This window comes from Chrysemys picta, chromosome 25, assembly GCF_011386835.1.
Source record: "Chrysemys picta bellii isolate R12L10 chromosome 25, ASM1138683v2, whole genome shotgun sequence".
Classification (NCBI taxonomy): domain Eukaryota; kingdom Metazoa; phylum Chordata; order Testudines; family Emydidae; genus Chrysemys; species Chrysemys picta.
Genome location: NC_088815.1, coordinates 4,592,468 through 4,606,831, shown reverse-complemented (window position 1 = coordinate 4,606,831; position 14,364 = coordinate 4,592,468). Strand labels below are relative to the sequence as shown.

General features: G+C 56.5%; 1 protein-coding gene across 2 annotated transcripts in view; it reads right to left on the bottom strand.

Annotated features, from left to right (window-relative positions):
- The window catches only part of UNC13A (unc-13 homolog A), a 122,300-nt gene that overhangs the window by 16,606 nt on the left and 91,330 nt on the right, over nt 1–14,364 (bottom strand). The window contains exons 35-37 of one of the 2 annotated variants that reach the window (XM_065578220.1): nt 9,975–10,098; nt 3,177–3,215; nt 867–896 (exon numbers count right to left, since the gene is read on the bottom strand). In XM_065578220.1, the coding sequence (XP_065434292.1) occupies nt 867–896; nt 3,177–3,215; nt 9,975–10,098 (193 nt within the window). The remainder of the gene's footprint in view (nt 1–866; nt 897–3,176; nt 3,216–9,974; nt 10,099–14,364) is intronic. The other variant, XM_065578219.1, reaches the window with a different exon arrangement.

Below are 14,364 nucleotides of genomic sequence, written 5' to 3'. Positions count from 1 at the left end.
GCTATGGGCTCCTGATGCCAGTTTGGAGCGGGCACCCTTGGGCATGCGCCGGTCGACAGGTTCGTCAGAGCTGGGGCTCGTGAAAGCTGACATCCCTTGTGGGGGGGATCTTAGAGGGGAACGGTCCCCCCCACCCAGTGCCCCTTTCAAAGGGCTGCTCCCCTCAGCCCCTCGCAACAAAGGAAACCCAGCCCAGCCAGGCCTGGGGTGAATCAGGCTGCGGCCTGCACGTGGCAGGGTGGGCAGGAGAAGTCACTGCTCTCGGGCCCAGCTCACAGTCCACAGGGCCCCCACGGAGCAGCTGAAGGAACGGCAACAACCTCCCTAGCGCCTCCCAGAGCCCTTCGCTCCCCCCAGTGACTGACAAACCCAGCTGCCGGTCCAATGCGCTGTGGGGCGGACTAGGGCACCGCCCGAAAGTGGCTCACACTGAGTCAGAGCCAGGAATGACTCCTGACCCCCAGTCCCCCCTGCTCTAACCACTAGGCCTCATCTCTCCCAGAGCCAGGCAAGAACCCAGGTGTCCTGACCCCCAGTCCCCTGCTCTAACCACTAGACCCCACTTCTTTCTGCAGAGTTTGGATTGCTGGGCGAGCAGGGCCTAGTCCTGCATATACACCCTGCCCCAGTCAACAATGTTTCCATAGCCCTTGTCAGCAGATGGGCCCCCATTAACCCTCCCGTGCCGGCCTCACACACCAGCATGCAGGCAGGTCAGTGAGCTGAACCCCAGTCAGCAGAGAGATCGACAAGACACTGTCCCTGGGGGGCACAGGGCGGGGCGGGGGGGGTGAGAAAACAACAGCAAGAGGCACAGAGGAGAGAGAGCAAAACCAAGCAGGCTTAGAATAAAAGAGTCTCCTTACATCCGTGTGACTGGGCAGCTTCACCCTGCTCTGGAGAGAGAACAGCATGGGATATAGTTATCATCGTCAGCAAAGCGACCCGGCCGAGGACGGACCCAGCCCCCGGAGCACGTCACCAGGGCCAAGCCCACCAGCCCGAGTGGGATCGGACCCCGTGTCCTCGCCTCTAGACGCAGCAAGAGTTGGGCCCAATTCTTTGCTGGGGTAAATTGGTGCTGTTTGTGTTGGCGCCAGGGCACGCCAGCAGAGGAGCTGGCCCATGGTGCTCACAGAGTTTTGTTCCACCCCCGAAATGGCTCCGTTGGCTGCTTGCAGACTTTAGGAAATACCTGTGATGAGGCCATCAGTTCTCATGCAGCCCCACCTGCAAGAGTGTGATGGCAGCTGCAGGAGGCAGACTACCCTGCCCCGCCCCCATCACAGGTATTATGGGGCTCCGTTTGCTTTCCTGGGGTGAGTAGGGGGAAGCACCTGATGACGATATCCTTCCAGGGTCTCCAAGCCCTGTACAAGGCACTAACCCACCAACCTCTCACTACTTGTAGCCTTGTTTTACTACTGGGGAAACTGAGGCACACAGCAAGGCCGTGGCTTGCTCGAGATCACATGGGAAATCAGTGGCAGAGCTGAAAAGAGCCCAGGAGTCCTGGCTCCCAGCCCCCTGCTGCTGCCCTCCCCAGCCCAGGTGAATGTTTCCAGGCACTCCACAGAGCCAGCGAAGAGCTGCGCCCACGGGCAGTGGTACTGTCACTCACGCTAGGGAGCTGGCTAGCCAGGGCTGCTGCGCTTTAGACAAACCCATTGCAGGTGGGCATGAAATGCCAGGCCAGGCCTGATCTGCCCCTGTCCCAGTGAGGGGCGCAATTTACCACCTGGTCTACGGCCTGCTGGGCAGAGCAAGCGTTTGGAGGACCTGGATTTCTGTGCCCACCCGGAGTGGACACTTCTCGGCATCTGCTCCCATGCACAGCGGAGTGCCACAGGACTCCTGCCTTCCTCGCCTTGACACTACAGGAGCCGCTACCGGCTAGCCGGCCTCAGGAGCAGAAAGGCTCCCCCATCTCAATATGGCATCAAATAGCCCCTCTGCTATGTGCGCGCGCACACACGCGCGCGCACACACACACACGCGCACTCTCTCTCTCTCTCTTCCACTGTCTCCCAACCCAACGCATGCTGCTCCACAACTGGCCAGTTTACTACAGCAGACAGCAGCTCACTTCACAATGGCCTTGCCTGCCACTGCCGGCAGATCAGGCCCTGCCGGGCGTGTGCCGCCGGGCTCGCTGGAGGTGCATCGGCCCTAGCATTCCACAGAGGATGGGCTTTACTGCCTTTCCCCCAAAGCCCCAGGGTTCCTCATTCTCCATGGGTGGGCGGCTCTGTCCCCTCTAACCATAGGAGCCAGACCATGAAATCCACAGGAAGGGTAGGGCTGGGCTGTGGTACAGCCACGCAGATGCCTTGCTAGTGCCACAGCTGGGCCGACCCCCCTGCGGCTCATCTGACCTGCAGCACACCTGGCTCTCTGCACCCACCTGCTCTGCTCCAGTTCCCGGGGACCAGGGTCCCCAGGCCACGGCAAGACACCGCCTCCCCAGCCTGGACGCCACATGCGTGGGTATCCCCAGCCCACCCGAGATACACAGACTCCCCCCAAAACACCCACCCGTGTAACTGCTCATGCACACATACATCCCCGGGCAATACAGACCAGACAACACAACACACAACTACACCTCTGTACGACAACACACACACGCACAATGCACATCCGGACGACACAACATGTGAAGCACGACACCCAGGTCCCCAGACAATAGGCAGCCGGGCTGGCAGATTGATTTGAGCTGGGGAGGGGTGGGGGCAGGGCCGGCTTTAGGAAGTGCGGGGCCCGATTCGAACAGTTTCGACGGGGCCCCAACAGGGATGACTGAAAAAAAAAAAAACCAACCACGTAAAAAAACCACATGGGGCTTGTACTCACCAGGCCGCGCTCCTAGTCTTTGGCGGCGGGTCCTTCACTCACTCCCGGTCTTTGGCAGCACTGAAGGACCCGCCGCCAAAGTTCTGCCAAAGACCCGGAGCGAGTGAAGGACCCGCCGCCAAAGACCCGGAGCGCCGCCAGGTGAGTAAAAATTAAAAAGGCGCCTCTAGCCAGGGAAGGGATTCTCTGCCACTTGTCCCCCACTCTTAGGCACGGGGCCCGATTCGGGGGAATTGGTGGAATTGGCCTAAAGCCGGCCCTGGGTGGGGGTGGGGCGATACACGGCTAGCGCAGACAGTCAAAGAAGCCAGAGGGCTAGTTACCTTCTCTGTCCCCTTGCCGTGTTTTCTCAAGAGCGTCCCCTGCAGAAACAACGTCAGAAGTCGATCAATGGTCCAGAGAGGTGCGAGTGTGCAGGGGTGTGTGTGTGTGTGTGTGTGTGTGTGATCATTCGCTGGAGGGGAAGGATGCACTGACTGACCCTCCCCACCCCCCCTTCCCTCACAGCCTGGGGGGCTTTGTTAGCTGGGGATACACAAGGGGAGGGAATGCCAAAGGAGGACATATGGCTGCTTCTCGCAACCTTCCCATCCTGGGCTAGTCCCAGGTCTAACCTATGACGGTGACGGTGGGGGTGTGGCTGGGGGTGTTTTTTTGGGGGGAACTCAGGCACCTCCCCAGCAATCCGAGGGGGAAGCCTAGCGCCCAGGCAGCTTGGCAGGGCGCTTGACACACAGCAGCATGGCAGGGCGGCTGCGCGTTCTCGCCCCAGAGCCTTGGCAGGATGGGCGCGGATTGGCATTGAAATGGGCCGGGCCCTGCCCTGGGAGCCCAGCGGGTGTCTTCCCACAGGGCCCTTCCCTGCAGCGACAATACCTTGCCTGTCACTGCCTTAAGGGATTCGCGGCCCGAGGTCAGGCCCCAGCTGTCAGACTCTGCCCCGGTCCCTGCTGCTCGGGGAGGCTGACGGGTCTGTGGGAGGGGGTAGAGTGGATCGGGGGCACATCCCACCTGCCTGCTAGGCCTCTCCCACTGTGGGCCCCTGGAGGTGATCGTGGCATTGGACACAGCAAGGTAACAGTGCTGGGTGGTGATGCTTTTACAGCCAGCTAAAAAGGAGGGGAGAAGGCAGGGGTCCCAGCTGGTGAAGGTGGAGGGGGGCGTGCCCATTCCCAGCAAAGGGGCGAGCTGCCAGATTCCTGTAGGAGTGTCCTTCGAAAGAGGTTTCACAGCAGCACGGCTGGGATCATGCAAGACACCACAGCTGAGCTGGGGCAGCAGAGAGAGGGCAAAGGGGAGGTGGGCATCCAGAAAGGACAAAAATCCCCAGGCGGGATGGGGGCCCAGGAATCCACACTGCTGTACAGTGGGGGGAGCTGGAGAAGCCAAGCAGCAGAGGTCACATCACCCTTGCAGACGCCCTGCCCCGAGTGGCCTGCCCAGGACGGGGGGACACAAGCCGAAGGCGGCCTGCACTAGGCGTTCTTCTCTCTGGAGCTCCCTAGCAGAGAGCAGGCAGGGGCCCGTGCCCATGCTGTAGGCCAGGTACCGCCTGCCTGGCCTCCACTCAGGGTCTTTAACCAGCCAGCTACCCCATCTCGTGCAAAGCTCCTCTTCCTACCCTAGCGACGGCGAGCCCCAGACGGACAACGGCGAGTCGCTCGGACGCAAGGTCATCCCCTTTAGAGAGCTACAGTCTCGGGGGGAGGACCAGCCCCGCACCGTCACCATCTCCTCCGCAGCTGAACAGCTAATGCCACAATTTGGTAGGACCCACCCAAAACACCAAGGGCTCTCGGCCTGCTGGCTGTGCCTAGCACTGGCTGCCTCTCCGGGGGAGAACTAGGCTCCGTGTGTGGACCTGGGCTGGATCCCACACTGCAGGGACTAAACCTGAATAAGCGTCTCAAAGTCCAGCAGAAAGAAAAGGGGGCAAGGGGGGAATTCAGCACGGCAGGGGGCCGAAAAAGCTGTCTAGTCACAAAACAATATTAAGGGCATTAAAGTGCCTGACACCGAACAGCCCTTCGCTAGTAGCATTTCCGATGCCCTCGCGAGCCCCAGACACTCACTATTAAAGCATTCCAGCTCCCACGGCCCCGGGTGACAGGGCTGCGCACTGAGCCAGCGGCAGAGCTGAGGAGGGAACCCAGGCGTCCTGGCTCCCAGTCCCCTGCTCTAACCACTGGAGGCCATTGCCTGTGAAACGGAAGAACTGACAGTGTGCTTTGAACAGGCACTGCTGACTGAAAAGTCAGGCGCTGGGCCTTGTGAACATCTGCTCAGAGGACAAATGTGTGTAGGGCACCTATTTAAGCGCACTCGATTCACTCTCAGTGATCCTTCGCTCCGGAATAACCCCTAGGAGAGCCCTTACATTTCCATTCAGACGCAGCTCAGTCTCGTCACCCACCTAGGGAAACCGAGGCACGACGAGGGGCAGTGCCTCGCCCAAGGTCAAACGGACTGTCAGTGGCAGAGCGGGGAAGGGCTGCCAGGGATGCCTGGTTCTCACTCCCACGCTCTGAGCGGCAACCTAGGCCTGGCCCAGCCTGGTTTGCTAGCGATTGAAACACTGCTACCCGTTTGCCTTCCCCGCACCCGCTGGGCCAGGGAACGCAGAGGGGTTCAGTGCGGGAGTTCACACAGCCCCTCCCCCCAACCCCATCCCACTCCGCGCTGCTCTGAACACCAGCTGGACTGCAACCCTGCAGTGCCTGGGGCCCCCAGGGTCAAGGTTCCCGCCCCCCAGCCCTCTCTGCGTCGCCCCAGTCCCCAGACTCACCCCCTTCTCCTACAGGACAGAGACCAGAGACACGGGTTGCTGACAGACCAAAGGGGCGTCACGCCAAGCCCCAGAAGAGGATGGAAAGGGCTCTTTGTTAGGAGTTGCAGGACAGTCCCTTAAATAGAGATGGGCCGTTGCTGGGCTGCTGGGGCCTGGGAGGGAACCAGCCCCTTAGCCCCAGTGCAGCACACGGCAAAGAAACCCACCAAAGCCCCCGCCAAGGGGCTTGTGGGCACGAGAATGCAGGTCCCATCACGGCCTCCATCACTAGGGCACCAGCCTGCTGCTGACGCTGGTCGGAGGAGCTGTCCCTAGGGACCCCACATCTCTTCCTTCCACCCCCTTCTCCCTGCCACATTGTCCCCCAACTGGATCCAGCCACGGTGAGTTTCCACGGTGCTGCCCGGCGCCTGGGGGACAGGCTCGCCCTACAGATCTGGGCACAGGAGGCGGACGAGGAGCAGCTGAGCAACAGGGGGCGACAGAGGTGGGGTCACTAGAGGAGGGAGCAGGGGGGGGCGGAGAGGGGGCGCGGGCAGCCACACAAGACAATAACCGGCTGAGATCAGAACTGACACACAGCAGACAGACAGACAGACAGACAGGGAGCTGCCGTACTTACAATCATCTGCCATTGTGAGGGGAGCGGAACAATTGGAGAGAACAACCGTCACATGAGTGTCACGCACACCCGCCTTCCTGCCTCCCCTGTCCCCCACGGCCGGCCTCACCACCGCCAAACACCGGGCCCACTCCCCCCATGCACCCCCCAGGAATAAACCCCCGGCAGACCCAGAGCGCCAGGGCGCAAGAGGCTGAGCTGGGGAAATCCCCGGTGATGGGGACTCTGGAGATGGGGGGGGATCCCTGGTGATGGGGACTAGAGGGGGGGGATCCCCGGCAATGGGGACTCTGGAGATGGGGGATCCCTGGCGAGAGGGACTCTGGAGCGGGAGGATCCCCAGTGACGGGGTCTAGAGGGGGGATCCCTGGCAATGGGGACACTGGAGGGGGGGGGACCCCCCAGTGACAGGGACTCTGGAGAGGTGACTACAGAAGACCAGGAATAATAAAGCCAGCAGCAACCAAAACATGCCCCCTCCCCCATACCGCTGTCCCTCCCTAGTGCCACAAGCAATCCCACCCTGCCCCATTCCTTCCCCGCCCCCGTGCCCCGCGGTCAGAGAACGGCGGCCATCGCACAAGCTGATCTCCCTCCTCCCCATTTCTTTTTGCTGAGCCGGTGGGGCCCAGACCCCAAGTCTCGGCCCAGCGCCCAGCCTCATCCTGGCTGGCTCTGGGGAGGGCAGGCTCTCTGCCCGAGGAACGGTGACAAGGAACTCAGCAGAAGCCGTGCGATGCACACATGATGGGGAGGAGCCCTGCTGAGCGGGTCACGTCATAGTGGGCAGGGCCAAGGGATGATTAATGACCCCAGCTGAGGATGGACCAGGCCGACCTAGCGCATCTTCTCCATCTCGGTCCCACCAGGCTCCCTGCGCTGGGGAGCATGGACTTCCGCCCCAGCAGCCAGGATCCCCCCTCTTCCGCTGATGGGGCCTTATTGGATCTTCAGAACACTAGTGTGTGCGCGCGCGCGTGTGTGTGTGCGTGCATGTGCGCGCATGTGTGTGTGTTGGGGGAACCAGGCTGGTCGATTATGGACTGGGACATCCCACTCCAGAAGGGGTGTTCTCAACCTCACAATAAAGGGCTATGAACAAAAGAAAAACACGGAGCAATCTAACCCCCTATGAGGCCTTTCGAATAAATCAGCCCTTGCCCTTGCGTCTCAACGGCGCCAGAGGCAGAGCCCCCTGCTCCTCAAGGAGATAAGCCCGTGGCCATGTCCACTGCTCCCAAGCTGTAGCTAACAATGGCTGAATCCCCGCCTTTCATTCTGAAAATGCCCAACACTCGTCTTAAACTACCATAGTCAAGCAGGGCTCACTCAACGCTAAAGTGCAGCCGCCTCTGGAGTGTAACACGGCCGCTGTTTAACAGCGCACAGCAACGCTATGCACAGGTGTAGTCAGGAGGTGGGGAATTTCAGATCCAAGTGAAAGTGCAATGGGGAATCACCTACGCCGAAACTCAGCAGCATACCGGGCTTATCCCCATGGGCTTCCAAAATGCCCCCTGGGGTCCTTAACAAGCGACCTCCAGCAGGACAGGCCTCCCACTGATCAACACTGACCTCCAGCCACCACCACTCCCTGCACCATTCTGGGGTTGTCTTACGGGTCCCCCAGATGCAGACGGAGCAAGCTGGGCTCTGGTTAGCTGTGACAAGAGCACAGTCTGCGATGCCAGTTCGAGGGCGGCTGAGCTAAATGCGTGCGGGGCTGACTCACGGCGGCGCCGCAGCTTGGCAGCGGAAAGCAGCCTCTGATGCCGAGGGAAGGGGATTCCATGGCATTCTGCTGCCTGGGTTCCTGTGACTCACGGCCCCTCAAAATATCCCGCCATCAGCTTGCTGGAGAGCCAGTTCCCAGCACAGCAGCGGTGGCAGCGGAGCCGTAGGAGTGACTCGGGAGTGGCGGAGAGCAGCCGGCTGCAAGGCCAAAACACGAGGGATTTGTGCATCTGTTTGTCTGTGCAGATCTCCCCGGGGAGCCGCTGTGAGCCCCGGCGGCAGGCTCCCCAGGAGTGAAAATCTCCCATTATCTGGGACACTAAAGCTAGACTAGGAAATTCCCCTGCAAAAAGCTGCATGAAAAGTTAAGTGGATGGGCCAGCAGCCTTCTCAGGAAACCTCAGCAGCCTGTTTCCATTGAAGGGGAAACCTGCCCAAAGCCTGCAGGACGCCTGGAAATTGAAAGGAAAAGCGCCGGTCAAATGGGGCAGCAGGCCCGGTCCCTCTGGCCTCGGTTCTCAGTCGCTGCACTTGGGATCAGGAGGGAGGGGGAATGAAGGGGACTTGAAGCCATCTTTGCACTTCGGGGGGCAGTTCAGGGGCTTCTCCAGCCCCCGGGGTTCATTAGAGCAGCGCGGCAGCATTTCCTGACACTGCTTCCCACGGCTGGAGGAAAGAGCTCCCCGGCTCTCCCCCCAATCCACCCCTTGCCCCAGGGCTGCGAGCACGGCCTACTCCAGGGGGCTCTTTATACCTACCTTATGGGCCCTTTATGCAACACGTGGAAAACCTCAGAGGCCCCCAGGAATCCCCCTGCAAATGCCCCCGCCCCATCCCCTTTCCTTCCCCACCCCCGCCCTGGGACGACCCAACCCGATGTTCTGTCCCCCACACCCTCTGCCAACCTCGCAGAGAGGTCGATGCCCAGAAGCGCCAACGGATGCTAAGAGGAGCCCCCTTTGCCCTAAGCAGCAGGAGCAGCTCTTGGAGAGGGGACAAAGTCAGGGAGCCGTGCTCAGGGGGCAGATCAGGGTGCCCCCCTGCCTGGCACCCCACACTTAGAGGAAGGGGGGCATCCAGGGCCGGTGCAAGGAAGTTTTGCACCTAGGCGAAACTTCCACCTTGCACCCTCCTCCCCCCAGCCCTGCGGCAGCTCCCCGCCCCCCCCCCCCGCCCTGAGGCGCTCCCCCCCCGCGGCAGCCTCCCCCCCCGCCCCCCGGGGAGCCGTATGGCAGCTCCCCACCCCAGCTCACCTCTGCTCCGCCTCCTCCCCAAGCACATCGCCCCCGCCCTAATTCTCCTCCCCTCCCAGGCTTGCGGTGCCAAACAGCTGATTGGTGCTGCAAGCCTGGGAGGCGGGAGAAGTGGAGCAGCGATGGCGTGCTCGGGGAGGGGGCGTAGGAACGATGTAAAAAAAATTGGGGGCACCGCTTTTTGGCGCCCCCAAAACTTGACGCCCTAGGCGCCTAGTTTGCCTTAATGGTAGCACCGGCCCTGGGGGCACCATGGTTTTGCTGCTGAAGTGGGAGGCCCGACTTCCTGCCTCCATGTGCCATGGTATGCCCCGTGGAGGGGCCCTCGCTGCGCACGCTGGGCCAGGGCAGAGGGGTGAGATGGGGACACGCTGCTCCAGCCAGACCCTTATTCCCAGGTGTCGTCCGGGGCATTTAAACGCTGGGGGAGTTCCCCCCTCCCCCGCCAGAGTGATCTGGAAACGTCCTGGGCAGGGGAAGGTGGAGCTGAGCCCCTCATTCCACGATTGAGCTCTGGAGCTAGCGAGCTCAAGCGCGCTCTGGATGAAGCGCCGCCCCACTAAGCGTGCGGTGCCCAGGCTCACGCGGTGCCAGGCACTCCGGAGCAGACCGCCTCCAGCTGAGCTTCCGCCGCGCCAGGCCTACCCCGGAGCCCAGGGGAGGGTGCCCATGTGTCCCTCCCTCCCTGCCCATCATGTCCCGGCTCCCGCCCCCTGGGACTCACCGTCTGGTCGGTGAGCGGCGGGAGGACGATGGTCTTCTCCATGGTGTTCATCACCAGCTTCCAGAGCTCCTTCAGCACCCGCTTCAGTACCGTCTTCTCGCAGATCTTGGCGAAGAGAGTCAGGCTGGGAACAGAGCCGGGGAGGGAGAGGATGGACTTGGGCTGTGGGCATGTCACCCGCCCCCCATCTACAGAGCCCCTAAACACACACACACACACACGCACACAGAGCCCCTACACACACACACACACAGCCCCTACACACACACACACAGCCCCCCCCCCAAGTCCCTACACATCGCTACACACACACACACACACACACACACACACACACACAGAGCCCCTACACACACACACACACACACAGCCCCCCCCCCCAAGTCCCTACACATCGCTACACACACACACACACTCAACATTAAAAAGGTTGCAGAGCAGTTTTTAAACTAGGAGATGGGGGAAAGCCGACTGCTTCAGAGGAGCATGTGGCTCGGACAGAGACTTCTCTTAGGGGAGAGTCTAATGATCGAGAATCTCCAGGTTATAGTCAGGAGCAGAGGATGGAGGAGGATAATAAACATTCACATAAAAAAGAATCTGATACATCAGAAAAGGGCAGGCAAATAAACAGTAACAAGTTTTTAAGGTGCTTGTACACAAATGCTAGAAGTCTAAATAATAATAATAATAATTAATGGAGATATCCCATCTCCTAGAACTGGAAGGGACCTTAAAAGGTCATTGAGTCCAGCCCCCTGCCTTCACTAGCAGGACCAAGTACTGATTTTGCCTCAGATCCCCAAGTGGCCCTGTCAAGGATTGAACTCACAACCCTAGGTTTAGCAGGCCAATGCTCAAACCACTGAGCTATCCCTCCCCCCCTCAGTTCAATAAGATGCGTGAACTAGAGTGCCTCGTGATAAAGGAGGATATTGATATAATAGACATCACTGAAACCTGGTGGACTGAGAGCAATCAATGGGACACAATCATTCCGGGGTACAAAATATATTGGAAGGACAGAACGGGTTGTGCTGGGGGGAGTGGCACTGTATATGAAAAAATGTAGAATCAAATGAAGTAAAAATCTTAAGTGAATCCACATGTTCCATAGAATCTCTATGGATAGTAATTTCATGCTCTAATAAGAATATAACATTAGGGATCTACTATAGACCACCTGACCAGGACGGTGATAGTGATGATGAAATGCTAAGGGAAATTAGAGAGGCTATCAAAATTAAGAGCCCAATAATAGTGGGGGATTTCAGTTATCCCCATATTGACTGGGAACATTTCACTTCAGGACGAAATGCAGAGATAAAATTTCTCGATACTTTAAATGACTGCTTCATGGAGCAGCTGGTACGGGAACCACCAGGGGAGAGGCAACTCTAGATTTAGTCCTGAGTGGAGCGCAGGAGCTGGTCCAAGAGGTAACTATAACAGGACCGCTTGGAAATAGTGACCATAATACAATAGCATTCAACATCCCTGTGGTGGGAAGAACATCTCAACAGCCCAACACTGTGGCATTTAATTTCAAAAAGGGGGAACTATGCAAAAATGAGGGGGTTAGTTAAACAGAAGTTAAAAAGCACAGTGACTAAAGTGAAATCCCTGCAAGCTGCATGGGTGCTTTTTAAAAGACACCATAATAGAGGCCCAACTTCAATATATACCCCAAATTAAGAAACACAGTAAAAGAACTAAAAAAGAGCCACCGTGGCTTAACAACCATGTAAAAGAAGCAGTGAGAGATAAAAAGACTTCCTTTAAAAAGTGGAAGTCAGATCCTAGTGAGGCAAATAGAAAGGAGCATAAACACTGCCAAATTAAGTGCAAGAATGTAATAAGAAAAGCCAAAGAGGCGTTTGAAGAACCGCTAGCCAAAAACTGCAAAGGTAATAACAAAATGTTTTTTAAGTACATCAGAAGCAGGAAGCCTGCTAAACAACCAGTGGGGCCCCTTGATGATTGAGATATAAAAGAAGCGCTTAAAGATGATAAAGTCATTGTGGAGAAACTAAATGGATTCTTTGCTTCAGTCTTCACGGCTGAGGATGTTAGGGAGATTCCCAAACCTGACAAATCTGAGTAACTGTCATAGGTTGAAGTGTCACTAGAGGAGGTTTTGGAATTAATTGATAAACTTAACATTAACAAGTCACCGGGACCAGATGGCATTCACCCAAGAGTTCTGAAAGAACTCAAATGTGAAGTTGCGGAACTGTTAACTAAGGTTTGTAACCTGTCCTTTAAATCGGCTTCTGTACCCAATGACTGGAAGTTAGCTAATGTAACGCCAATATTTAAAAAGGGCTCTAGAGGTGATCCCGGCAATTACAGACCAGTAAGTCTAATGTCTGTACCGGGCAAATTAGTCGAAACAATAGTTAAGAATAAAATTGTCAGACACATAGAAGAACATAAACTGTTGAGCAATAGTCAACATGGTTTCTGTAAAGGGAAATCATAGAATCATAGAATATCAGGGTTGGAAGGGACCTCCGGAGGTCATCTAGTCCAACCCCCTGCTCAAAGCAGGAAGTTGGCCCAAGCCATCTGGCATCACTGTCCCGAGCCACCTGGCGTCACCATTCCCCCACCCCAAATGTTCCAGCGCACCCCCTTGGGGGAGAGGGGCATCCCACATCCCAAATCATGTCTTACTAATCTATTAGAGTTCTTTGAAGGGGTCAACAAACATGTGGACAAGGGGATCCAGTGGACATAGTGTACTTAGATTTCCAGAAAGCCTTTGACAAGGTCCCTCACCAAAGGCTCTTACGTAAGTTAAGCTGTCATGGGATAAAAGGGAAGGTCCTTTCATGGACTGAGAAATGGTTAAAAGCCCGGGAACAAAAGGGTAGGAATTAATGGTAAATTCTCAGAATGGAGAGGGGTAACTAGTGGTGTTCCCCAAGGGTCAGTCCTCGGACCAATCCTAGTCAACTTATTCATAAATGATCTGGAGAAAGGGGTAAACAGTGAGGTGGCAAAGTTTGCAGATGATACTAAACTGCTCAAGATAGTTAAGACCAAAGCAGACTGTGACGAACTTCAAAAAGATCTCACAAAACTAAGTGATTGGGCAACAAAATGGCAAATGAAATTTAATGTGGATAAATGTCAAGTAATGCACATTGGAAAAAATAACCTCAACTATACATATAATATGATGGGGGCTAATTTAGCTACAAGTCAGGAAAAAGATCTTGGAGTCATTGTGGATAGTTCTCTGAAGATGTCCGCGCAGTGTGCAGAGGCGGTCAAAAAAGCAAACAGGATGTTAGGAATCATTAAAAAGGGGATAGAGAATAAGACTGAGAATATATTATTGCCCTTATATAAATCGATGGTACGCCCACATCTCGAATACTGCGTACGGATGTGGTCTCCTCATCTCAAAAAAGATATACTGGCACTAGAAAAGATTCAGAAAAGGGCAACTAAAATGATTAGGGGTTTGGAACGGGTCCCATATGAGGAGAGATTAAAGAGACTAGGACTCTTCAGCTTGGAAAAGAGGAGACTAAGGGGGGATGTGATAGAGGTATATAAAATCATGAGTGATGTGGAGAAAGTGGATAAGGAAAAATTATTTACTTATTCCCATAATACAAGAACTAGGGGCCACCAAATGAAATGAATAGGCAGCAGGTTTAAAACAAATACAAGGAAGTTCTTCTTCACTCAGCGCACAGTCAACTTGTGGAATTCCTTACTTGAGGAGATTGTGAAGGCTAGGACTATAACAGCGTTAAAAGAGAACTGGATAAATTCATGGAGGTTAAGTCCATTAACCAGGATGGGTAAGGAATGGTGTCCCTAGCCTCTGTTTGTCAGAGGATGGAGATGGATGGCAGGAGAGAGATCACTTGATCATTGCCTGTTATGTTCATTACCTCTGGGGCACCTGGCATTGGCCACCGTCGGTAGACAGGATACAGGGCTAGATGGACCTTTGGTCTGACCTGGTATGGCTGTTCTTATGTTCACACACACACAGCCCCTACACACACACACACACACACACAGGCAGCACCCCCCCACACAAAGTCCCTACACATCGCTACACACACACACACACACACACACACACACACACAAACACACACACACCATGCCCCTACAAACACACACACACACAAAATGCACCTACACATTCAATGCCCCCCCCCCCCTCTCCAGGACTCTCCCACAGACACCCTCCAGCCCCAACTCCAACACCCTCAGCCTGCGTGGGCTGGTCCTGGTGCTCTGGGCAGGGCCGGCTCCAGGCACCAGCTTCTCAAGCAGGTGCTTGGGGCAGCACGTCCAGGTATTCAGCGGCAATTCGGCAGAGGGTCCCTCACTCCGCCTGGGAGTGAAGGATCTCCCACCG